The following is a 27,742-nucleotide window of genomic DNA, read 5'->3' as shown; positions in this document are numbered from 1 at the left end:
CTCAGCGATTCTGTGATTCTGTGAAAGGTTATTGCTTTTATATGAATTCAGTTGTAACAATATTGTTTCAATTTAATGAACGTAGAAGAGGTCCAATAGACTCATGCCTTCTGTTTTCTAATTTCATGAAGAAAAAATGCTATTTTCCCACATCGAAAGAAGTAAATGGATGTGTATGTATGTGTCTGGAGTAGGCACATTTCTGAAATTAAATAGAAGTAAATTCTTTTATATTCTGAATTTGGTGGACAAAACTTGTGGCACTTTAATTATAAAAAAAAAAAAGCCTTTTTTTTTTTTTTTTTTTTTTGGATTTGCCATGATTCCAGAAAGACTGTCTCTTTGCTTAGCAGATGATGACTCTTTCAGTAACTCATCTCGCAGCTTGGCTCCTTCTGCTGTTTGAGCTGCTGTCAGTAGCTGGCACTGTGGCCGAGTTGTGTCAGAGATCCGGAGGAGTTGGTGTTTGGTGGCAGTTCCAGACTACTCAAGTTCTGGATGTGGCAAATCTTTCCTAAACTGCTGACGTGCTGAGACTCTGCGGTGGAACTGCCACTCTACACTCGGAGTAGGTCAAGTCATAGAAAGGAGGGATAATCAGGATTAGATTCATGGTGGGGAGAGGAGGGAGAGACAAAAATACTGCTAGGTTTTGGAATCTGAAATTAATTACTGGGTATAAACATTCTTTTAGGTTGTCTACTGCTTATTAAAACTTGCTTAATATCATTCTCCTAATGATTTTGTGAATGTGACAAAGCAGATATTGTAGGCAATGAAAGTTTAAAAAAAAAAAAATTAGAAAACCAAAGCATACTACAGTTATAACTCAGACTACTTCGTAACATATGTTTCTTAGACTTCAAAAAGTAAACTCTATTCTGCAGGAGCAATTCATAGCTGCAAAATTGTACTGTCTAAACAGTAGCATGAAAAAGAGAAATAGAACAAAATTCTGAGCGGAGAAGCACAACCTGCTTGAAATGGTCAGAAGTATATGTTGCACAAACTTGGGGGCTACTGCTGCATTCTTGTCCACCCACTTTTCTCCCTTTTCAAGAAAACCCAATGTTCATTTTTTAATATCCACTATTGCTAGAGGACACTATAATGGATATTACTTAAGAAGTTATTTAAAATCTATTTTCAAAGCCAAAATCAGTGTCAGGCGAATGACCAGTGAAAAGTGTGTAATTGACATAATCCCATGCTCCCAGCAGAGACTATATTCATTAACTTAGAAAACATTTTAGGCTCCTTAAAACTCTTTCCTGGCCCTCTCACTCTCAAGCAAGCTGTTAGACACAGTTTACTTTATCCAACAGTATCAAAATATTTTGGTAAATGATCCTAATCCTAATTTATTGCTTTTAAAATTGTTTCATGTTACTGTTCATGGCTCTGTTTGTAATGGTGCAGACTGAAGTTATTTTCTTTGAAAATGACTGCTGGGTCTCCTTCTGTCTGGGATACTCTGGGAACAATCATTATTGATGGAGTTTCCCTCCCGCCCCCCCAGGACTTATTAAAAGATAGAAGTAAACGCGTACTACAAAGGGGCACAGAAACATGGTGAGTTGTGGCTTATGTGCAGTGACGTAGACTGTTTAGCCACTTGCAGTTTCTTGCTTGGTTTCTTAAATCTGGATATCAAGAGTTAAATACAAATTACAAAGGCAGGCCCAGCAGCATAACCTAAACTTACTGCCTATAGTCTCTATATATTCTAGATTATACATAATATGCACTCCCTCCCTGATGTTTTCTGGCTGCTAAAAGTCTGAGTGCAGTTAAGCAGGTAGGCTTACTGTCAGGTTTATAAGCAGCTTTCTCCTGTTTAATCAGCAGGAATAGCAGATACCAACTCTCCTATTCCTAGACAGATAGCTGTTTCCTCACCTGTTTGTTCATCTTTTTTTTTTCTTTCTTTCCTTCCTCCTCTCTTTTTCCTCTCATTCCCCTACTCCCTCTCAGTATGCTCTGTGGTCACTTCTTTGTGTATTGTCAATGTATTAACAAAATAAGTTGCTTGAATGAAGCTGTAGTTAGATAGCATTACCAGCAAATATTGCCAGAGTCGGACAAAGTAAATCAGTAACAATCCTGTCTTGCACTTCATGCTGTTGGGCTAGTAAGTACAAAGTAGTAGTGAAGTTCAGTGCAGCTGACGGCAATCTATTGTCATCTGATCATCAGGGTATCTGAGAAGATGCGTGTGAATGAGAAATTGCAAAAAGTAGGGTTATTTATCCTGAAAAGGGAAGCTGGTCACATGTGCGTGTCTTAGGAGATTTTATAATGTAAAATAAATGGATCTTTTCTGATAATAACATGAAAACAAGACGACCAGTAAATTAGCAACAATTATGAGGAAGTACTATTTCATACCACTCTTTGATTCATATGCTATGGCTGAATTAAAAATAGGTCTGAATAATTTTATGACCATTAACGTATAACTAGGTAAAGTGAAATGAGAAAAAACTCTTTAGTTTAGGTAAAGTACTTCATGCTTTAGATGTAAACTGATCTCCTGCTAGGAGTGGAACATGTTTCTTCTGCTTCATAGGGATTTTTCACTTTCTGTTCAAGTAGCAGTTACTAGCCTGTCCTGGAGCAGGATATTGGACCTCATGACAAATGGGCTGTCCTGGATTGGTAAACCATGTGAGTGCTAGTAGTAGTAGACAAGAGACTGTATATAATTGTACTACTGAACTAAAGAAAAATAATTTCATTTAAGTCAATACAGGCAGAGCCCCAATCTCCACTGAGGTAGGCAGGCAGGAGGGAAGACAAGAGGGGGAACTTGAACAGCTGTGTAGCTGCTGCTGCTGTATCATGGAGGGGGGGTGGTTTGAGGGAAGGGGGTGCTGCCTGCACTGCCCTGAGTAAATCTTCACATGCTTAAAATACCACTTAGGAATTTAACATTTTTATTTTCTGGAATATACTTTTGAGTATTGTTAGGAAAGTATTTAGCCAGTAGTTTTCACGTTGTTGACTGGAGCCACAGCTACGTTCTAGGGTATGTGGATTGTGCGTAAAGGAAGAATTACAATTTGAGGTATGAGAATAAATGCTTAAAATGCTGTTTGGAAAAACAATGGTAAGCACATGATTAGGGAATCGCAGAAGCTGAAGCAGATAATTTGACCATGGTGAATTGGTTGAGAAGAGGTAGAAACTTTATAGTAGTCAAGAAAGAATGTTTTACAACCTTTTCTGTTACTTGAAATCTGAGCTCAGCTAATGTTTTTTTTTTTTGTACAAAATATTAATCTGTGTAGTAAGAATGTTGTTATGATAACCATAAATTCCAGGTGAAAATACACCACAGTTTTCTGAGGAGTACTGGGAAAAAGTTGAGAAGGCATTTCATTTTCCAAAATCTGGAGAGTATAGTACTATGTAATGTAGGATACTGATTTGGTAAACTGTCTGGGACCAATGGGCTCTCTCTGAAGTGAGGTTTGCTTTGGGAAGTACAATGTCTAGTGTAGTAGGACCCTGAATTCTGCCCATTTCCAGGTGTTCTTTTACCATGAGTACATAGTAATGATAAATTACTTACAGTCCATTCCTTTCTTGGGGGAAGAGAAGAAGTACCAGTGTGCAGTAAAATATGAATACTCTAGCTTATTATAAATTTTGTTACCTGCTTTGTTATCTCAATTTATAGCCTATGCAAGATTCTGGAGAAATTGGTGGCCAACACATGAGGTCAGTAGCCAAAGCAGACAGATTGGAGGCAAAACAGGACAAAAAAAATGCTTCATGTAGATGTTATCCATTTTCTAGTCTTTGAAAAATAATCTATCCGAGTAATTTCTTAGCTTTTCTAGGAGAATCTGTAGCTAGAGAGGAGAAAGGAAAGTGTAGTATACTTACCTGATTCAAGCTTATGAAGACTTATTTCCCATGGAACTTCTTTCTTTGGATTTTAAGATGAAAGCCAAGGTTAATAAATAGATTGGGATGTCATTTAAAAGCTGATTTAAAAACTAACACTCTTGTTAGTAGTTTCTTTTTTTTCTAAACTCTCTAATTTTCCCAAATGCATCTTAGAGATTATATAGCAATAATAATGTTGATATGAAATTTCATGCACTTTTTTGTTCAACTGTTCAAATACATCTCTAGTCAACTTATGTGACATTTTAGACCAACCATAATTCTTATTTAAAGAATGCAAAACCCGTTTATTCTCCTGATTGGCTTTGGAAGTGCTGGTCGTTCTCTGATACAAGGAAAATAAATATAGGTAGCTTCCAAGAAAGCTGATAATCACACTTTTAAAAGGAGGATTTGGGAAGCTATCTTTGTTCCTTCTTACCTCTACTTTTAATCTGCACAATTGTACTGTCTCTATCTATATTCTAAAATACTTATTCACATCATTGGAATAATGTATCAATAACTGAAAAAGCCATACCAGTAGGAACTGTTTGTAGCATAGGCAATCTAGGACTAAATCCTGTGATCTCTATATTCCTGAATGTACTTATTTACATTCTTTATCCTTATGAGTAGTTTAACATATGCTTAAATAATTATGGGGTTGCTGTCAAAATATGGAATTGTTCTGTTTCAGAGGCTGCAGTAGGCGTACCAGTACGTTCAGGTTAGAACTTCTCATTCTTGTGAAAATGTAACATCCTTTCCTCCCCACAAGGCAGAAGTCACCTGTAGAGACTACCTGATACTCATGTGCTTAACATGAAGCAAGTGCATAAGTACTTACCTGTGTGTGCCTAGATAATCAGTCACGGTGATTTATTTCCCAAAGCTGGTTTTGTGCCAGTCTCATCAGGGAAAGGGTATGTTTTCAGCAATACTCAGTTTATCATTTAGCACTGAAATAAGCTGTTGATACAGAGAGGTTTTTTGGGAGGAAGGGAAAGATGCATTTGTTTGGGGGGTTTTGCATGCAGTGCTTTAACCATAGTTCACCGAGTAATAAAAGCTACTACACAAAATGTATATGTCTCAACTTCACGTGATGCCTGAAGTTTTCTGCAGATTCATAAAAAATGAAAATATGTTTTCTGGTAGACTGGAGACTGGTTATGCAGCATCCAATTTCTCAAAATCAAGTAAAACAGTGTCTATTTCTTTTTCATAAAAAGTGTTCAACTGTTTGAAGAGTAGGATTTTTGGTTTTAAACTCTAATGGCTTGGTTTTCCTCTCATTTGCTGTGTTGTAAATGTAAATTCATAAAGTGGCTTACAGTGAATGAGGGGAAAAAAATTGAAATTAAGGGTTTGGCTTTTTTTTTTTTTTAATGTATGCTAAATAACAAGGTCAGAATACTGAAAGTGTGTGGTTGAGTTAGAAGCCTCAGGCTGTTACAAATCGGTATGGGGAAAGATTAAATAGAGAGAACCATGGCAACCATGTAACATTTGTGAATGAATCTGTGTTTCCATATGGCAGTTTCTAATGTACGGTACCGCATATTCTAAAATAGATGTATTCAGAGTAGGTTGGCACAGAAACTACAATCCATATTTGGTGCATGGTAGTTAGAAATGGTATCTGTTTATCTGTTTATACCTTGAGTATCTTCATTTCATGGAAAATGTAGACATAACAAGATAATTCTTTTTTTTTTTTTTTTTTTAAACCTAATGTGCTCATTTGCTATATTGGCTGGAAATGAAGTTTATTGCTGGAAGTGATGTTTGTGTATAATTAAGCATTGTTTTAGAGTATAAAAAACTGATCTCATCGGTTATTTATTTGGATCATGTCTGGGTGTGCTGTTTCTTTTTAGTGACTGTTAAAACACAGTGTAGGGTCAGAAGATACAGGTACTACTGTGGAAATTTGTTTCATGTCAAATCATTGTTGTTCAAATACCTTTTCTGTTTTTATTTTAAAACATCAGGCATGGTAGAAACTGTAAGTTGATAAGTAGAGCTTGACTCTTCCCAACTATTGGAAAATCTGTAATGATATCCTAAGGAGTTCCCTGTCATAGTGAAAAGCGCTGCCAAGTCCTTTTAAAGAGGTTGAAGGACAGGGGGTAATTGCCCGTGTTGTGAGCCTCGGTAACTGGAGTCGAATGATTCTAGGTACCTTTTCTTAGGACTTCCTTTGGAAAGGAAAGATCTAGGAAGAATATTTTAAATATTTAAAATTTTACATCAGATAGTCTTTGAAAAACAGATTTCTTCCAATATTTTGTTTTTATTATCACTCAGCGTAGCTCCAGTAAAATGTTTCTGTTAATGGCAAGTGGAAAAATTTTTTATTGACATTTTACTCTACATTCAGAATTTGCTAGTTCTGCTACAAGGTCAGGATTCTAGCTAAGGTTCCCTCTCACTTGCCTTCCTCTAGGAAATTTGCTTTCTGTATCATTAGAAGTCTTCTGCGTGGCAAGTTGAGTTATTAATAGCTAACCTTTACAGATGTGTGTGGCCAGTAGTCTATGGATTTCAGCAACTTTGCATCTACTTACAGATTTAGGCCTGAACTGAATGGGCCAGTCTTTTCCAGTCTGAGGCTCCTGTGCTTATTGTTTTCTGTTTATTGCCAGATAGCAATATAATGTGAAGTAATGCATTCGAAAGGCAAAGGAATTAAACAGCTGTTCATGTAGACTTGGGCGGCAGGTGGTTTTGTTACCTGACATGGTTTTGCCATATTAGAGGGGAAAAAAATCCCAAAAGTAAGGTTTCCTGCTACACAAGTTGGAAAAATAGTGTACAAATGGTTTTGGTATTGCCAATTGTATTTTTTATTATTATTGTCCCGATTTTTGTGTGTCTTGTATCTCTCTGTCTTATTTTTTGGGGAAAACTAGTCTCAGTGGAAGGGGAGGTATTGGTAATAGAAAAGAAGAAAGTTCTCCACCTATTGAATGAATGGAGCAGTACACCCTTCTTTTTAGGATTGTATTGCTACAATGTTAGTGTAGGCTAAGCTTGTGGTCTACCTGAAATCCGCTCTCTTCTTAACACTTTCTTCCTTCTGAGGGTCCTCCCTCTTTCCCTTTGCCCATTGCCATAAGCTTTGCATTCCCCTTGTCCCCTCGCGCATTTTTGCTGGAGACCACACAGGGCGCATTGGGCTGTGGACAGTAACAAAGCTGGCTATACAGACGAGGTCTGCCCTCAGATAGCATGGGTTTTGAGCATCTGTGTCCTCCTTCCACTTTTCACCCAGATAAAATCGGGATCTGCCTATTAGAGTGTTACTGGAGCACTGGGAGTCAATTGGAAAAGGTTTTCAGAATTTATTACAATGAGACAGACAAGCTTTGAAAAAATGTCTTCGAGCTAAATTTTAGGCCTTAGTTTCTTCTATATGTAAATAAAACCTTTATTTCACAAAGACCAACATGATGACTTACATCTGTGACTTGAGCGTGATCTAAGAGGTGAAGATCATGTAATGTATTGCCAGTACTCTGACACATGGGTTTATAAAAATATACAGCTGAAGTCAAATGCTGAAAACTAAAATTTTTGTTCTGTAGAAAATTGAAATATTTCAGTAGCAAAAATGAAAATGCTTTGAAATTAAGACAGAATGGGGAGAGGAGATTTTCCTTTAGAACAACAGTGTTAAAATTTTATTTAGAAAAATATCAAAATATTGTTTTCAAGATGACCATTTCTAATAATTTCCAGTCTTTCCAAACTGAAGCTGCCCTACAAATATAAAGTCTCTAAGTTCTGCTCAAGAGCAGTTTTCTTGGTGGACTCCCAGGGGATCTTGGATGCTTTTGGTCTGAGTTTGAGGTAGCTAGTGCAGTGTGCTCTTCTGGCACCGTGAAAATTATGGACTTCCACATACTTTCAAATGAGGTAGAATATAAATACTGCAGTGTCCTTTGGGGGGGGAGGTGGGCAAAATAAAAGAAATGACAAGAATTGTTGTCAACTTCCTATTTCTTCATTAAAAAAAAAAAATAAAGTCAGTGCTTATCAAAGGAGGAAGAAAAATACACTTCACCGTTCCCAAACTGTTTTTGTGGATATGCTAATTTTGTCTAGCACAGATCTGTATGGAGATGGAAAAATCCAGCATCACTGATATACCAGACTATTTTACCATGTGGGTTTCTGCTTCTTACATTCATTGATATATTTGTGGAATTCTGAAGGCAGAGGGAAGCCACACAAAGGTCACAAAACTGTAAGCCAAGGTAAACAGCCTGTCAGAATATGTTTAGCAAATGGCAGTGTAAACCACAGAAAAATATAGAAAGGAGAGGAAAAAAAATTCCCTTGGAAAATACATTTCCTGGCTGGCAAGCCCTTGAAGTTTAGAGTCATTTACATTGCTTCTTTTCCCCTTCCGAAGAAATTCTTTGTGCAGGTTGTTAATTCTATCCATGGTCACAGACACCTAGACAACAGGGAAGAGGAATATATATTGTGCAACAGATATCCGGGAAAGCATTATGGGCTGATCATGCATGACTAAAGGCAAAGGTATCTTTCCTCCCTCTAAAGGCGATAAGGCTACCCTTAGTCCTGAATTTTACCTAGTAGTATTTGAATAATGTCTTGAACATAGGTACAGCATGAGTGCATTTCTCTAGTCATTTTGATAGAGGGTTGTGTTTTCTAGTTTGTACGTTGCACAAAAAGAAGGGTTTTTTGTTTAGTTCAAATAACTATTCAGTGCATTTTAAATCTCTCTAAATCCACTGTAGATAGAAAATAGTCTCTCAATTCTTGGTTATCCTTGTTTTCTAGGTTTTCAACTACAAGCTTTGCTGATGCGGAAATAATTTTGGATGTCTGTGACTTTGTCCCTGCTGCTCTTTAGCCCTGTCATATGAAGCCTCAGAACTGTGCAGCATAATCTTGCAAATCCTGAAGTGTCTTAACCATTGCTTTGTTACGTTTCACAGCAAGTTCAGACTTCAGTCAACATGTGCAGTGCTAGGAATTTTTAGTTGCTTAGAAGGTTTTCTTGGCTGGCTCTTGCAGCCCATTAAGCCTGGATAACTGATGGAAATAAAGTTATTGGATAGAAATTTCATTATGTCCAGGAAACATGTGAGGGGTGGCTTTTGTTTTGTTTGTTTCATTTTCCTGTTGGTGTAGATGGAATTTCTAAAGATTCCCCTTTTTGATGGTGTACTATCTTGTGCAGGAAGCTCCACCTACATCTGTTTAACGGTAGGAAACCAATACTCGCATCTCATATATTTGCTTTTGAGAACAGAAATTTTGTCTACAACAGCAGACTTGTTTGTTGAACATACAAGAATGTAAGTCCTCCATAGGTCCTGAGGGAGAGGTTGGAGAAAGGGAGTAATCATTATAAACCTCTTAGAGCTCTCTGTACTGTATCATGTTGCCATGAGAAAAGTGTGTTTGATCAGCTCATAGAGTAGGTTTAGTAGCTCCCCCTAAATGGTGGTTTTGGCAATTGTGCGCCCTTCAGTGCAGTCCTAGTGAGTGCTTCATAGTAATGTCTAGAGTGTCTCCACATTGATCGCTTGGGAACAGGTGGGTTTCTGATGAGAATGGTAACAGGGTAGGGGGAGAGTCATTGAGATGCCTCTCAACCAAGGTATCACTGGTAACACACAAACAAAATCARAAAGCATTTTCATTACGAAGGACACCTTGCTTGCAAATACTACATACAAAGATCAAGGAGAAAAGAACTGAATATAAAAGAAAAACCCAGATAACTTTGAGCCTGTCTTCTATATCAGAAAGCTGAGTTTTGTTTGGGTTTTACAGGGGGGAAAAAAAAAATTCTTTTTTCTTTCTTACCTTTCAACTAATGGAATTATTAGCATTCATTTTAAGGGTCTAGGGTTTAAACTGTGTGGAATTCGAGCTGCTCTTTTCCTCCAGGAGTACCAGAGCACCAAAGGCTGCAAGGGGAAAGTAGTGCGTGAATTATGTAGAAGCACTGAACGTCTATACTATGACTGACTGCCAAAAATCTTAAATATAAATTCATAAATGTAGTGCTTAASTTGCTCACTCTTTGCAAAACAGAAAGGTAGGTAGAGAAGTATTCTTTCATAGCTAGAAAAATTAAAAAATTGAGTTTATTTTTAAAAACTTTATAACATAATGTTAAAAAAAAGGCTCAAAACCAATTTGATACAAATATGTTCAGCCAGCCCTGAAGACATAGTACAATTAATGTAAACATTGTAATAAGTTATGTACTTTATTATAAAGTAAAAACACTGGTGGATCAGTTAAACAAGTTATGTTAGTGAATGGAAAAAAAATGGTGATAAAGTAATTAGTATCATAAGTTCAACAAGATTTAAAGCTCTGGTACATGGCAGTAATGGATTTTGAACACAGTTAATGAGCATATTCGTTGCATTCATTTTTAATTAAGTGGAAAAAAATACTGGTCCTTTAAATGGAGATAATAAATGTACAAGTCTGACTTGCACAAACATGCAACACAAGAATTTATTGCCTGCTGTCTAACCAGGGAACTGGGAATCATTATAAAGATTAGCTTTACTGAAAAAAATCCAGAAAAAGCTTCAGTAGAAAATGTTTATGAGGTAATAATTTTCACATTAAATATTGCTTGGCATGTTTGGCAGTGTGTGTGTGTGTGTGGGGGGGGGTGGTTAAAATATGAATATTTGCTATCATAAGAGGTAGGACTGTTTGTACCCTTGAAAAGGATTCAGTAGTATTTACCAATTTGGATTGTTTTGAGAAATATATTTAGTGCATGACTGTATGCGTAAACATAAAAATGTAGAAAGCTTGAAACTTTCCCAGGCCTGTGTCATGATTGTCTTTAGAATACAGGTTATAATTTAAAAATAAAATGATGACTCAGAAAGCTGCAGCTATAAACTCCCAAATGTGTGCCATGCTTTAACTGGCGCAGTGTTGCCTTCCTGAACCAAATAGTGCTGCTGCTGTTGCTTAGAGTTTTTCAAACTACCACCAGGGAGAACGGACTGAAATTCTTACTGTTTATTTCTGTCAGTGGGCAGCTGGGGAACTGACATGAAACAGGTTAAAATATTGAAACCAGACATACCTTCTAGAGCAGTGGTTTTCAATGTTTTTATGACTTGAGAACCCCTAAACATTTTCCAGTGGAAGCGAGGACCTTTCTATAGCATATTTAAGCTTATTGATGACAATTGACTGGCTTTTCTTAGTTACCTTTCATGGACCTATTTGAAGTTTGTCACAGATCCCCAGAGACTCCCAGACCACACATTAAAAAAAATCAATTAAACTAAATCAAACTTTATATGTTTCACTTTTTTAAAGCTCCTAACCTATATATCTCTTGTCAGTATTACCCAAATGTCAGAATCTTTCTGATACACAGTACATTAAGGCCTTTGCTCAACAAATGTCCCACTGGGGTATGCATAACCTTAAAATGTGCTTTAGCCAGTAGGAAAATCCTTGTAGGAAACGTTTCCCTAAACCACCTTTACCTTCTTGATTTTACTTGCCAGTGCTATTATAAGTGGGCAAGTTTTCAGCAGCAAAAAGCCATTGAACTTTCACTGGTGGCATGTAGTGTATTTCTAGCAATATTGCGATACCAGTTACTGTGTCACAATTAGGCAATTCCAGATTTTTTTCTCTGACTTTATTCTGCCCTATCCCACATGTTGTATTTGCTTTCCATAAAAGGAATAAACAAAACCTATTCATGGTTTGTTCAAAATGCTAACCCTGCTTTTATTTTTTTTTAACCTCACTGCATGATTTTATTATGTATTTAAGCTGGTAGCAACTTGGAACCTAGGTTTAAAGTAGCTGGCTTTGGTAGCATACTTCTAGCATTAAAAAAGTTTGCAAAATGTAGTATCAGTGTATTGATTAAAACAGGAGTTTCTATAAGAATTTTATCAGTAAATAAACACTTAATTTTCTTTTCTGTTCAGGTATGACTTTGTAGAAGTTGAAGAGCCAAGTGATGGCACCGTTTTAGGGCGCTGGTGTGGTTCCAGTAGTGTGCCAAGCAGACAAATCTCCAAAGGAAACCAAATCAGAATAAGATTTGTGTCTGATGAATATTTTCCTTCTGAACCTGGATTCTGCATCCATTATACACTTCTTGTGCCAGTAAGTAACATATTTCAGGAAAACAAATCTTTGAAGTGATAGCTCAAGAGAATCTTTGAATTGTTTAGAACTAGCTACTGTTTATTTCTTAATGATAATGGTAATAATGAATGATCTGTCTTCCAGAGTTGTACATTTTGTTTCTGCTTTATAACTGAGTGTTCTTGTGGTTTGTCTTGGATGGCTTTGGTTTGGGAAGTTGTGGGCTCAGTTGTTTGTCTGGAAACTTCAATAAAATGTTTGCATTCCTAATACAGTACTGTGAAAAAGGCATTTCTTCTAGCTTTGGGAAGAGAGAAAAAAAAAAAGCAGCATAAGAATCAGCTGCATGACATTTGAAGAGTATTAGGAAATAGAGAAAAAGAAAAATTGAAGTGATTAATGTTAGTCACTTGCTATTAGAAGTATACAGTGATCTTCTGTAAGCTATAGATGATTATACCTAGTTAAAATACAGGAAAGTTGGTATTCTTCTAAATTGTTTTATCATAGTGACAAGATAGACAATGCATAATACTCAATTTTCACTGCATTTTTTCCTGGAAAATGCACTTTGGACTTCTCTTGAGTGTTACTTAATACTTGTAACTCCCAGGTAATAAACACTTGTGTCTCTAACTATTCGTTGTCAATAGATTTCTGTTAGTTTTTTTCACCAAATGGAAACTCTAGGATAGCAAAAATAATGTTTATAGATTTTTCAAGGTTTAGATAACGTTCTGAAACGTCAGAGTGAAGTTGAACAGGAATTGACTTATTTTAGAATAGGTATTCTGATTTTTAAGAGAGTAAGGGAAAAAAATATACATATATATATATATGCATTTTAAGTTCCTCGTAATTAGCTTAGTATCTTCTAAGTTGTCTTGTGGTCTGTGGTATTTGGTTGGTGGAAAATATTTGCAAGCTCAATAAAAAAGCTGATCAAAAGAATTCATGTTGTAACCCCAATGATATGTGCTTCACTCAAAACGTATTTGGCTCACTTGCTTCTTTTGCCATTTTCGTCTTTTCTCCATTTGCAAAACCCCAGTTACTGAGAAGAAACAACAATTATGTGCATCTTTTCAATAATACCTAATCTTCTACATAATATATATAGCATACTGATAATCTCCGCTAAGCGTGGTACTATATATACACATTATTTCCTGTTGTTTTCCTTTAAGTATTTATAAAAGTTTGGGCCTAACTAACTAAAAACTATTCCTAAAATGAAAAAGACTCATGGTCTGCATATTTGACTCCTTTCATGTTAGATACTTTTGTTAGTAGAATATATGACCTGATAATGATAAATTTTGGAATCAAATAAAGTTTTAATCAATCTCCAAACCAGCTTGGAATATGGTCAGCTTTAAAGTTTTGTACACCTGAGGGCAGAATGTAGTATGTTTACTTTAGAAAATGGTAAAAGAATATCCCTAAATAGATGCTTTTTGTGGACTGATGCCAGATTTTGTTGCTGCCTCTCTAATACTACATCCCATCTGCTACATGTCTGTCTGATTTATGTATGATCCAATTTTTGTGGAATGGATTAAACAAATGTACCTAAAAATACCAGAATATATGTATAATAACTGCCTTTATGCCATGCTGTACAAATGGACTCTCTAACTTTATTCTTCTACATTTGATTGGAAAAACTGGTTATAATATTTAAATTATCAACACTTGCAAAAAAAAGAAAATCCTTTAATCATCAGAATACTTGRTCATTAACCTTCAATGTTAATTCAGTTGACAAAAACAGAGCTGATGCTATAGGATACTTTTTTTTTCCCCCTAATCCCTAGGTTGCTCCATTAGTGCAGCTTATATGCCTAAGAAATAAAAGTATGTACTATATTAGAAACCAAGCTATGTTATCTCTCACAAATGTGACAATGAAGAACAGTCCCCTTCATGTCACAGGAATTCAGAACTAGGTCCAAAATGCATAGTATAGCAACGGTTTCTTCAGTTTGTGAGAATTAGTTCCCAAATCTGTAGTTAAAAGGGATATGAGCCTTTTCATCAAAAGTTCTATCTTAATAAGCAATGCAGAATACATTTCCACATTGCAAATTGCATAATTAACAGCGTAGCTTGTAAGTCCAACGGATGAGTTTCAGGATTAGACCTGCTCCATTGTACCTAGATGTATAGAAGACTGATGTCAAGAAGCTGTATTTGTCTTTAAAACTGTAATGCTGTATCATCTTACATTATAAGAGAGAGAAAAATTTACATCTCTCAAAAATAAAAGGAATAGGAATATAGGAATAAGTCTAAAGTATAAATAATTCCTGCTAAAATGTGACTGACTCACATAGTGATTCACTTCAATGAATTTGTCCTAAACAGTTAAAAATCTTTTTTTCTTTTTTTTTTTCTTTTTTTGAAAAGAGGGGAGGGTGAGAGGCCTGGTAGATCAGCAATGAGAGATTGTTTAGGGAGAAATGAAGCAAAACTGAAATAAAACAGTGCAAGCTTGTTTCTGTATTTGGAGGCCACACACAAAGAGAGGGGCACTGGACACATTTCAGGTCTTTTAAAGAGAAAGAGAAATGGCTTTGTTTAAATCTGCTGTAATTTATAGTATATATGTATTTTTACTTTGTATATTATATTTCAAACCAACTTTTCACATGGTGAATAAGTAGCAGGAGAATGGCTATTGATCTGATTGCTCTGCTTCTAAGAGTTAGTGAGTCAAAAGGACTCCCAGCAGTGCCGATGTCACTAGATTCAGCATTAGTTTATAGAAAGCTTTACCCCGGGATTGTAATGCATTGTGTAAAAGCAGTGCATGAACTATATAAAAGCAGAATGTTCCCTGAGCAAATCTTGAAGCTTTTCTTCAGGTGCTAGGTAATTAGAGTTTAATTACTTGAACTTCTTYGCTTTAAATTGCGTACCCCAGGTTCCTCAAGAGGAGCTTTCCATCATTTTGGTCTAACTCTGCTTTTCTTTCCTCTGTTCTATAGTTGTAAGTTAATTTTTTTCTGGAATGCCATAAAATGCAAGCATTGAAAAAGTTTATTCTGACTAAGGAAATCTAGTGTGTGTTATTTTGAAATTCTTGTGCTACTTTCAACACAACTGTTATTCTTAGAACTCCTTTTCATATTATGTGCTATCACTCAGGCTGTGATTACTGGGGAACTGCATTATTCACTAAGGGCGACTTAGTGGTTGTGCATTTCAACTGTTCAGCTCTGGTTTTATCAAAAATAGTGTATTTGGCAGCATCATATCAAACCTCCCGGAATTTTATTGCAAATACTATCCATATTCCATTTCCCTTGCCTCCGCCCTTCTCACTTGCCCCCAGTTACAGCTCTAATCTGTGTAGTAACCACATGCAATTGAAAGAAACCTTATAAACTATTATAATATGTTTGGGCTTCAGTCTTCCTAGTGACTCTTTTAGTTTAAATTATGTCAGTTACAAGTTTGGCCTAGAAACCTGAGGTAATAAAGTCCATTGTTACTTGGGGGAGCGGGTGAATGGGATACTTGATGCCTGAGGTGCCATTAAGGAATGCATGACTGATTGCCAAAGTAGTTATTAATTATTCAGGGCATTCAGAACAAAGCGGCTCCAGTTGAAGTTGAGGCTGGGGGTGACTATATTCCCCTTCTTTTTTGGCATATGGTAGCACGTCATTTGTCATTGAAGATCATGCCAAAGATCTTTGCAAAGAACAAACTTAACCCTCTTGTATACAACTGAAGATGAAGAGGCAAATCCAAGAAGCTTCTTAAAGACTGACCTGGTTTAAAAGTGATTTGGCAGGTGTTTTGTGATTTTTATTTTTATTTTTTTGGGGGGGAGGGGGTGCAGTATCTGTATGGCTACCTGGAATTAATCCAAGGGGGATGTTTCTCTTCTGATAGATGGTGTCAGCACTCTAGCTGTTAACAGTAATGCTTAATGAAAGGTGATTAATGTTATGCAAATCATCTGTTTACAGCCATATAATAACTGTTCCTTTATTTCATCCAAACTGGCCCAGCTTTGTTGTTTTATGTTTGAACATGTTCATTTTGTTTGTGGGATCTTTATAATTGAGCTTATTTAAGGAAAAAGGCAAAGAAATTAAGTAATAGAAAAAATGAGTACTAATAAAAGAGGTAACTGTTACCTAGCATTCCCTTCCTTTCAAAAGTCCACAGATTTCAGAGATATAACATGCGTATCTCACATGTCAAGACAAAAGCCCTATAGAGTCCAAAATTTGGCTGCAATAACTGAAAATCCCACCAGAAATATCACAAAGGACACTGCTGATCTCCTAAGGAGGTGAAAAAAGGGCTTCATCTGCACTCTGAAGACATAAACAAAAGTATCTGGAAAAGAAATAGCGTGGTTTCAGAGTTTGAGCCAAAGTTGTATGCAGCAGCAGCAGCAGTGTGGAAGTCTTATTTTGCACCTTGAAATGCTTTAAGAAGTGGAAGGAGGACTTTGAAAAATCTTCGTATATTGACAAGAACTCTTAAAATCTCTGTCTTCGGAGTTTCCACTTGTTATGTGCCAATGATATCTAAGCCCATATACATCAACAAACTTTTAAAGGTGCTCCAGCATACAACTTCAATCATACAAATTTTCTATGTGGCAAAGAATGATTTATTATAAGTGGGAAAGGTTTTTAGACTAATTCTTTCCATGGAATTTAATTTGGAATAAATTTCTGCTGAGGACTAAAGAAAAATTTACTTTAAATTTCTTAAGTCAGACATTAAAGGTTACTCATAGATAGTGATGTGCCTCAGGCTCAGAACATGAAAAATAAAAAAAAAGAAAAAAAWGAAAAAATGAAAAAAAAAGAAGCAGAAAGAACCTTTGGAAGATATTTCCTAATAAAATAATAACATTATGTTTTCCTGTGACCATATCTCATTCTGTCATATGGACATCATAAGAAATTAAAAAATACATATGTGTGAGGCAGATTCATAGAGAGACAGGGTTAGAAATGAGTTTTGATTCCCTAACAAATCTGTGGGCCTGCACCAAAGTCAGTGGAAGTTTTGTCCCTGACCTGCATAACCTAAGATGACAATGTGGATCTTCTGAGACTCTAAATGGGAGAGAGACATTTAGAATCACATTTGTTTTCATTCAGTTCTTAGAAATCATTTTGGTGTTAATGATGAAAAGAGGACAATACCTGTTTATAGGGAAAATGGGCTGGGGAATTACCAGCCTTGTGGATTACGGCAGCAGTTATCCTTGGTCTTAGTGTAATCATTCATATTGACTTAATAGACATTGAAGTTTAAACCTGTGAACAAGCAGGGAGCACATCAGTAATGAAAATAATTTTCACCCATTAAATTTTAATACTGTAGTCCAGAGAATATTCTGGGAATCCACATTCGAGATCAAAGGATGTCTTGTAAATAAAGGTCATATTATGAAAAGATGTTATTTTGAACAAAATTACTGTTTTAGTTATAAGATTGTACCCTTTTAGTAAAGCACAATTAGATACTGCAACTCAAAATTTTAAATAAATGGTTTTCTTTCAGTGCATTTTGCACTCACAGTTTGAAGGATAATTCAGACAGAGCACTCTTTACTTAATGAGGGAAACAGCTGCCATAATTGCAAGGGATGAAACTTTTTTTTTTTTGAATAGTAATTGGGGTTTTTTTCTTCATTAAGTTCACTTAAGGAGGACTGAATTAGGTCTAATCAGGGCAATTACACAGAAGAAATTAACAAAAGGATATGGCCACTCCCTGTAGCAGCTACAAATATTGGCCTAAAAAAAAATCAAAGATTCTGTTCTCCTTGCCAAAGTCTTATAAAGCCTCACTTCTGAAATGTCCGTTTTCAAATGATTGGATGAGGATCAGATGAAGCTGGTTAGTCTTTTATCAGTTAGGACCAATACAGTAAAGAATTTTGTTATATATGTGAGTTTGAAAATGTATTACTCAATGGAGTTGGTAGTAATGTCAGGTTTCTGCACCTTTCCAGTTGCATTCCCAATTTTCCAAATGTCAGGCTGTCCAAAATCAAACCAAGGGTCTGTCTAGCCCTAGTATGTAGCTGTTGGTGGTCGTAAATGGATGACTAGAGAGCCGTAGGAAAAGGGTGAGTGTATGCGATTCTTCATATCTCCTCTACTCCCCCACTTACCAGCCATTTTCTGCACAAGGGGGGATTCCTTGTGCCTATGTGGCTTGTCTATTTAGTAATCCGTAAATCTGTAATGGACCTTTCTTGCAAATACTTGTCTGAATTCTGCCTGAACCCAGGAACTTGAACTTCATGCATTCACGACATTGATTGGCAGGAAGTCTCACAGGTCTGTTACGTATTTGCATGAAGAACCACCTCTTTTGGCTTTTTGAGCCAGGCTACTAGTGGTTTCATTTCAAGGCCACTAGTTCTTCCAGTGGAAGCAGCAGAGAACAGTCATTTCTACCCACCTTTTTTTATGGTATCCTTGTTGGGTTTTTTGTTTGTTTGGTTGTTTTTTTGTTTTTTTTGTAGACCTCTCTCACACTAAGTTAGCTATTTTCAATGCTGAGTAGTCCTAGATGGCTTAATCACTCTTTATAGGCAAGCCATTCCAAAGTTTTGGTCATTCTTTCTGTCTTTCTCTGGACTCTTTCCAGTTGGACGCTTTTGGAATTGGAGTCTGGAAACAGATAATTCTATGAAAATACCAGCAAGAGATCTGTGCCAGAATTAGTCACATGCTAAACTGATTGTTAGGCAAACCAGTAGTTGTTCTATAGTTAAAAATCACAGAGTGAGGCTTCTCTGGGATCAGGAGTAAGCAGACGGAATTGCTGAGAGTGGAGGTAAGCTGTCAGGAGTAGCAACCAGGATAAAAGGTGAGGAGACGGCAACAAAACAGGGAACAAGATGTGGAGCACCTCTGGAAGTGACAAATGGAGTGGTTGCCAGGACCATTTGATAATCACATTGATGTTGTTCTCACTGGTTAACTATTAGCTTCTCACAAATTTATACAAGCCTATTAAGTACTTAGTCCCCAAGGAGACTGATTGCTGCCAGATTGCTAGTTGTAGGACTAGTAGCTCAGTCATGGTCTGGCATAGGCTTACTTGAGGAAACAGTAGGTTATGAAGTGGTGAAAAGATTGACAAGCTGAAAAAACAGGGAAGAAGTAGACTCTACAGAAAAAGCAGCGACACTGATAGATTGAAAAGAGTGAGCCAGCAGTGTGTGGGAAAGAGAGTGGGAGAAACCTCAGAAAACTAGTCGAGAGATGCAAGTAGGGATTGCTGGAATAGGACAGCAGGTGTGCAAATGGGGTGTTAGGATATGGTAAATGAGAAGACTGGGTTGAGAACAAAGACAAGTTGTGGTTAGGACTGACTAGGGAAAGAAAAAAAAAAAACTGGAACAAAGAATCAAGATCAAATGAAGTAGTAGAGACCCTGTACCTCATAAAAATAATCTTGGCCAAATAGAGCTGTGCCTAGACTACAGGTAGAGGTGCTGAGTAACCATGCTTTTATAGCAATAGATTGCATGAAAGTAATACAGTATTTTAGGTACTTTAATCTGATGAAAACTGGCTCAAACTGGCTAATATCTTTGACATCAGCTGGCAAAATATATGTTCCAACAGCATCTAATCATGGCACTAAGAGAAGATGGCAAACTCCTACAGCTGTCAGTTAATTCTTTAGCTTAGGTTTTTAGGAAGGAGAGGAGGTGTAGTAGGAGATGTCACATAGTCATGTTTTTGTTTCCTTCACTTTTTTTTTTGGGGGGGGGGTGTTTTTAATTACAAAAACCTGTGGCACTGTGTTTAGAGGTAGACATCTCTCTTCCAATTTGTATGTGTTAAAATATAGTATTTAAATACATGCTTGAACTTTTTTCCTACAGAATCCCTATGGAATATTGATAAAATATATTGAGAAGTAAGTCAAAGTCTATGTTGTATAGGCACCTAAAATCTGGCATCTCCTTCCTTTTAACCCTACTGTTTTGCAATAAAATGATACAGATTCCAGACCACTACTTTTGATTGAGAGGGACATGTTTGTATGCAAAACGTGTCATTTTACATTGTAAACTCACCGAGAGGGAATCCACATCTTAGTACATTTTGTAGAGCTCCAGCCTTTGTCTCATGTGGAGTTGTGGGTGCTACCTCAACGTAAATGTTCCACAGGAATGTCCAAAGGCTCTCTTAGTTTTTTTTTTTTTTTTTTTTAATTTATTCCATAGTCATGGTTCAAATTTGTTTATTTTTATTGCTCATATCTATTTTAAAGAGTGCAGTCTCTCAGTTATTTTATGCGTTTTTTTATTTAATTCTTTACCAACTGTTAAATAAGCTGCTACTTCACTTTAATATTTTTGTAAAAACAAACACAAAACAAACAACACCCCCCCCACCACCTCCCTGTTCTCCTAGGTCTCTAGCTCAGTTTGCTTTTTGGGAGGCTATGTTTATCTTTATTTTTCATGTTTTAAGTATTATAAAATGTGATTGTCTGGTTGACTATCACTTTTCCAATTTCCAGGATCAATGTGTTATTCACAGCTTTTTGAGAAAGCACGCTGATGGCTTCTCTACAAATTCCAAAGCAAAGTGACTCAGTCCCATTCTCAAAGTAATTTCCTGACTAACTGGCACAGTCCTCGATTTTGTATGCTTTCAAATACTGAGATATTGTGTTTCTGACATGCTTGCTAGTGGTAAAAAAGGTAAGCACGTGCACATTTAATATTAGGTTTCAGGCAGCAGCATAATTTTCAGTTATGCTGTTTTAGCTGCCTTTGTGTCGTGTTCCTATCCATTATTAAAAGTTCAGCCATGCCACAGACCTATCCATTGCCTCATCCCAACAAAACAGGAGCACAGTGACTAGAGTGGTATGTCCTGTGATAATTTTTCTTACCTTAATGCAAGTAAGAAGTGATTAAAACAGGAACAGAAAGGAAGTATTTGGGACAAAAAAGAGTTGCTTAGTGTATCTTATCTATCTTGTTATGTCTGGTCCAGATGTGAAAGGGATTTTAGCAGAAGCAGAGTTGTGAGGGAGAAATGGGATGAGGAGTGTGAGATCAAATCAGCTGTGCAGCGGCTTCTGTAGATGACTGGCTGCACGGTCTAGCACCAGACTGGTGAAAGCACCTCTTAAAATTCAGGAGAAAAATTCTTGACAGAGTAATAACACTGTACAGTAGCTTCAGGGTGAGAGTTTGCTTGTGGAAAGATTAATGTAGGGTATTGGTAGTGGTGTTAAGAGAAATCCTTTTGCTTCTAAAAAGGGAGAGATAATAAGCACTGTGGAAATACTGAAATTTGCACCTGTCTCCTCTTTGCAGTACCTGGCCTCTGGTGTTACAGATGGGGATTATGAGCTGTCATTTGTTAGCTTCTCATAAGTACTCAGAACTTCTTAAATGATGATGATGAAAGGTTTGGCTGAAGAAGCCAGGGTTTTTGTTGACAAGTTTTTGCTTTTGTTTTCGTGGGAAAGTCTAGGTAATCACAAAGCTGTTGCACCTATTCTTTTAGTTATCTCCGACTAGAGTGGTGGAGAAAGAATTCTGGGGAGTTGCTTTTGTGGTAACTACTGGTAGCTGATACGCAATGAAGAACTGGAATTGTTTAAAAAAAAAAAAACACAAACAAAAAACCCCTTGCATGTGAGAACACAGGGCTAAATTCATTCGACAAAAGACATTTCCAGAGACAGAATGCTCTTGCTACTTGAGTATTCATTTCCCTCTGTTTTTGAGCTAAGCAATAAATCATAGGAAGAAAAAATATTAAGTAACGTTATGAGAAGCACTAAACTGCTGGGCCTCAAATTGAAGGGAGCGATTTGATGCATGAAAGGCTTGGTTTAAAGATACTTGAAAAGTGGAGTTATGAAGGCAGATGGAACAGCCTGTGGAAGAAATTTTACACGTAATACTGCAGACACTGTAAAGTTGGTAGTTCCTAATGGCCCTTTCAGCTGCAAAAGGATTCCTTAGGGGAACTCCATGATGTCGCTGCCCTGCTGTGTTGTACAACAGTTGTCAGATCTCATCTGAGCATGTCTGTTAGACGATATGGGGAATTTCAGTTGTAGGGGTGTAGATGATTTAAATCAATCTGATGCTTTATTTTGGAGTATGTAGCTCTGTCAATGTAAGAGTTTCTCAGTGGAAATCCTTTTTTCTACATATTCTTCTAACAGTGTGACAAATACCCTTTCAACAATGTGACTGTCTTTAACAAGTGAGATGCTATGCTAAGGTAGTTTTGTTAGAAGTCAATACCTTTATGGTCCTGTAAATAGTTATCATGGTAAATAGATTTTTTTTTTTAAATGGATTCTCATATGTTTTGTTTTCAGTATGTTTCTTTTAACTAATTTTATGTCAAATGTAATAGGTTCCATGGGTAAACATTTCGAATGCATTTCAGTTTGGATTTTTACTGAAAAGATCATTTACTTTACAGGTATGTGGATGTAAAAATGTCACTATTGTTAAAACTTCAAAACATCTGAAATCTAAAAATTTTTTGTACATGGATTTTGCTAATTCTGAGCCTGAACTGAACTGACCCTGAAGTTTACTGCTGATTGAGATGACTGAAATGAGTAGGTAGCCAAGGAGATTAAGATGACTGAGTTGACCCAAGTTAGAAAAATTACTCAGACATCACCTTTATTGTTTTTGAGGAAACAGCCAAATGCCAAAACATTGGGTGTTTTTAACTTGTCAACTGGCAGGATAGCTAGCTGTATATAGGTAAGCTTTTAATGTGTAAACTGTTAATAGGCTTGCCCTTGCTTATCTTTCAGAAATCACCCTGATCTTAGGAACTCTTTTGACTTGTGTGTCTTAAGGCATTTCAGTGTGGGGTGTTCTGGGTAATCGGAAGTTAATAATAAAATACTTACAGCTCTTGAATCATCTGCGTAATGCCCTTTTGGCATGGAATTTGCATCTGTTGGTCAGGGTAAATTCTGTCATTGTTCTTTTCTTGTTTGCACTCTGTCAATAAATGTAACTGTAAATATTGTATATATATTTTTTTAATTGCTTTTCTGCCTAAGGAAGTCATAGGCCCCTTTCATGTGGGAGAAGCTAGCAATCAGGCCTAAAATAGCAATGCATCTTTTGACACAACATAAATGTAGAATTAAGGTTCAAAAGAGCTTTTTGAAACTACTTGCTGGTATAAAACACTTGAGAATACAAGTCAGCTTTTCACCAAAACACAAAAATAGATAAATTGTCAGTAAAAAAGACAAAGCAAAAATTATCGGAGTTTTTCAATTACATTCCCTAATGTTATTAAGAATGGAAGTTGAGAAATTACTTTTAGAGCTAAATATTTACATGGATAAAAGACTAGATAAAATTTGAAAGTAATGACTTTGCTAACAAGTCATAGCTAAAAACATTGGAACTTAAGGAGCAAACCTGCAGGTCTGTGACATGGTAGAGGTGATCAGATTGGATGCTTGACACTTTGGAAACGTTTGACCCAGGTGAACGGGGCGCTTGTGCGAAGCCTGCTGTACAGAGGCCAGCAGCCCGGCTGCAGCTGTTTCGGGCAGTTGTCAGCCCCACGGCAGCTTCCCCTTCTCTTGTAGTAAACCCAACTCCTGTGGTTACATGCTGCAGAGCAGCAGCACCTTCCTGCTCAGTTTAGACACTAAAAACAGCTTTGGGGAGATGTCATGATGACAGAAGACCAAAGTAAACTGAACTGTTATTTTTGAGAGCTACTAACATATATCTCTATGTAGTCAAGGGGTTATTTAACCATTTTCTTAAAAATAAGAGTAAGCAGAGGAGGAGAAAGTAACACCTAATATTTTTCTGTAACACTGCTTGTAAATAGTGTTGTTTGTTGCAGATTTTCACTTATGTAGTAGGTACACTTTCAGTGCCTTCTGTGATTATTTTGTAAGATGGTCGTTGTCCATAGTTTTTAAAAAGGCATTTTTTATTTTTTGTCATTTATTTCCTGCTTTTATATGAACTGTGCATCTCTTACTAGTGCACCTAGTATTTTAAGAAACTGTATTGGGAAGGGGCTTCTTTAAGTTGGAAAAGAGTGTTGCTGTGCTGTTAAGGAAAAAAAATCAAAATAAAACTTCCATAACAGGGTTTGGTATTTCATTATCTGAAAGTGCTTACAGATTATAGGAAAAATTGGAAAATTAATAAACTGAAAGCTGCCCAAATGTGAACAGAAACATCTTTACTCTGCAGGCCTTTTTATTATTTTTTTTTAATTAAAACTTTTTAATTAAAATTTTTTTTAACTAAAAAAAAAAGGCTTTGTAAAAACAATTGTTTGCTGTTGCTTCCTAAGTTTGATTTATGCAGTACATCTCAATTGCATTTCATTTTTGGTATTGAGAGCTTTCACAATTAGTTTCTCATTAGTTTTCACATTGGAATGTCTGTCACTAATGCTCAGGATAAATGTGGTATATACTAAGGTTTATACTCAGTGTGCTTGTAAATAAGAAGATAATACCTTTTTAATATCAGTTTAATTATTTGGCTTATTTCTGAAACTGTTTTGTCAAGCTTTCGAATGACATTTGTAGAGAATGGGATTTGTTCTTCTTTATGATCATATGGTTTTTGAAGCACGTTTGCTGTCATGTTCAAAGGATGAACTTGTGGTTGACTAACATCTTTGTCCGGTAGGCTAATGCAATAAATAACTTCATTTGTGTAATGTTGGATTCAGCAGAATGAAAACAATGCCTGCAGTTTACAGAGAATCAGATTTTTTACAGTGCTGGAAAATTCAGGTGGAACCAATATCTCAATTTGACTTGCTATTTAAACTGATAAAAAAAGAAAAAAAAAACCCACATCTAACCACTTCCTAGATTGTGATGAACAGCAGCCCATGAAACCACAATTAATCAAAGCTTAGAAAACCACAGTTTTTGATGTCTGTGTTCTGTAATTAGTTCCATATATTCTACATGAAATCATCAGAAGCACCGAGAATTCCTGAATCAGTGAACAGAAAAGAAGCTGAGCGAGAAAATATTTTTGAGTATAAATAAACTCCAGCAAAAATAAAAGCAGAAAAGTATGTTTCAGTGTGTAAATATTCATTTTCAAATGCACTTTAATAGCCATTTTATAAGAAGGGTACATGTGTGAAATTGAATGAACAAAGGCTCTGCAGAAGGCTATACAACTCTTCTTAAAACTATGCCTTTGAAATAAAAAAAATTCCCTCGCTTAAATGATAATAAGGTGCAACATTGCTCTATAAATGGGTTAAGATTAGTGCTGCTTCAGTGTGTGGCACTTGCTTTCTTTCGCAGATAACAGTGAGTTTATAGTTTTAAAGTATGGTGAATGTGTAAGAGTAGAGGAGTACTTTGAAAGGAGATGCAACTATATGTATCCGGACTGAAATCCCTTCACGTCAGTGTGATGGTGCCAGCAGTTCTGGTTGCAGGTTTGGGACCATAATCAATAACTAAATAGATTCTTCTAAAATGTTATAAGGAAAATAAACTGCATGACTGAGAACATAAGTTAGCATGATTTTTTCCATTATTCGTATTTACAGTGTGCAGCCTTTACTCATACTATGCTAACATGCTCTAATTAAGTTAATTTTTTTAAAGAATTAAAAGACTTGATCTAGTTGACCAGATCAGTTAGAGATAATTTGTCAACATCTGTGGACAGTAACAATGTTCTAACCAGATCTTTTTCAGGCTTAATGGAAATTGATTGATTTGCTAGCAATCTTCAGGAGAATGAGATTTTGCTATACAGCATAATGGATTTGTTAATGCTGTAGGTTTATTATGTGTAAGATGTCATCTTTCCTTTTTTTATTTTTTTTATTACATGTGTTGAGAGGGCTGAAAAGGAATTGCACGTACAAAGGGAAACATTTATGCATTGTAATAAAAATAATTAGATTATCTGTTTTAATGATTTTTTTTTTAATGACAGCAAGGGTCAGGCTGAGGCAGTTACTTGTAATGGTGCCTTAAAATTTAACATATTCTAATTTAATGCATTTGCTCATGCTGTAAGCAGCAGAAATGATTCAAAATCTCATGAGAGCTATTCAAAATAGAATGGAGTAGCCTGCTTTCAAACCAACTTTGAAGCATCCTTTTGAAATAGCAGCCATACTGACTGAAAAAGTAGAGACGAGCAGAAATGCTTCTACTTTTATTTTATAGGTGATGCTAAAACCTTTCCTAAAATGAGTCAGATTACATGGTATTTTGAGGCTTCAAAGAAACTCTAAATGGTACTGGCAAAGGAACTTCTCCTGCTCCCAAACCCAACTCTTATTTAAAAATATGTTCTTCCAGAGTCCTGGGGATTAGCTATGACTTTTTAGTTTTCTTCAAGAGAAAGTAGCTAAATTGAGTCCAAAATAGAAAGTAGTTTCATTAACTTCCATATTCTTATGTGAGTAAGGGATTGTGGGTGGACATGCAATTAGGAACCCTACCCCCCTCCCCCCCCCMCACATATTCTGCATTTAAATAGACAGGCATGCAGTCATTGCTTTTTATTACAGCATCAATATAATAAAGGGTTAAATGTACAAATGAAGAAATAATCTCTGAGGGGAAGAAAAGTGTGTTAGAGCTTGATTATGCATACAGAAGAATTGGGGCCATAGCTAGTCAATGGGGGAAATTTTTGAATTAATTTATTTCTAGAATTCAGAATTTTCCATCCTTGCTCGATATTCGTAACTGTTCATTAAGTCCATGGACAAAGATTTCTTAGATAATCTTTTGCACTGCTTCACACAGTTTGAAACTTTTTTCTAATGTGTAACATAAATCTTCCTGGCAATAAATGGAGCCGAATATTTTTCGTCCTGTCATTGATGGACTTAGGGAACAGCTGATAATCTGAGGCTTTATTACACATTTATTATCACATCTCCTGTCAGTCTAGGCTCTTTTAGATTAAAGAAACTTGTATCACTAAATCTTTTATCATGGTTCATGTTTTCTTTTTCTTCTTGTTTTTTTTCCTCTGAATGTTTTCTGTCTGTCTGCCTATTTCTTACAAGAGCTGGAGATGAAACCAAACACTGTATTTCAGCCAAGACCTTTCTGGCAGCTCAGTAGTATCGCACTATGGTGCTGTTATGAATATATCTCTGAGATTTACCTTTTTCATGACAGGACCACGTTTTTCTCCTATTCGCTATAACCCTGTTTCTTCTGATGATCTACTTACTTTGTATTTATGCTTTTAATTTTCTATTCCTGAATGCAAGTGTCTTTGGAATACATTTTTCTTAAATTTCTTTTATTAATCATACTTTTCCAATTCATTTTGCCTTTTAGTTATTGTGTAATCACATATAATATACATAATGAGGTAGCATGCGATGGGAATTAAGAGATATGGATAGTGGAAAATATGTAGGTAAAAGTGATACAGCTAGGCATAAAGGATATGTCAGAACAGCATTATGGCTAGTGAGTATAGGGGTCTCAAAGCTAGCTCACAGATTAGATATCTGGCTTGTTCAGTTTGAAAATCTTTACGTGAGCAATGTAGTCATAGTCATGCTTTGTAGTCATATGCTTTTTAGCTTATGATGTGTTACATTTAAAGTAAGTTTAAATGTGACAAAATACAGATTATTTTTCTTCATGAATCTTCAAATACAGTAAATCTCTAACATGTTTGTGACACTATGTAATG

At 36.1% G+C, this 27,742-nt stretch overlaps 1 protein-coding gene across 1 annotated transcript in view; it reads left to right on the top strand.

Moving 5' to 3' along the window:
- PDGFC (platelet derived growth factor C) overlaps positions 1–27,742 on the top strand; it is a 131,099-nt gene that overhangs the window by 84,331 nt on the left and 19,026 nt on the right. The window contains exon 3 of the mRNA XM_026088243.1: positions 11,877–12,057. Within this exon, the coding sequence (XP_025944028.1) occupies positions 11,877–12,057 (181 nt within the window). The remainder of the gene's footprint in view (positions 1–11,876; positions 12,058–27,742) is intronic.

This window comes from Apteryx rowi, unplaced genomic scaffold (assembly GCF_003343035.1).
Source record: "Apteryx rowi isolate R43461 unplaced genomic scaffold, aptRow1 scaffold_76, whole genome shotgun sequence".
NCBI lineage: Eukaryota > Metazoa > Chordata > Aves > Apterygiformes > Apterygidae > Apteryx > Apteryx rowi.
The sequence above is the reverse complement of the archived record's forward strand: the minus strand, read 5'-3'. Positions and strand labels throughout refer to the sequence as shown.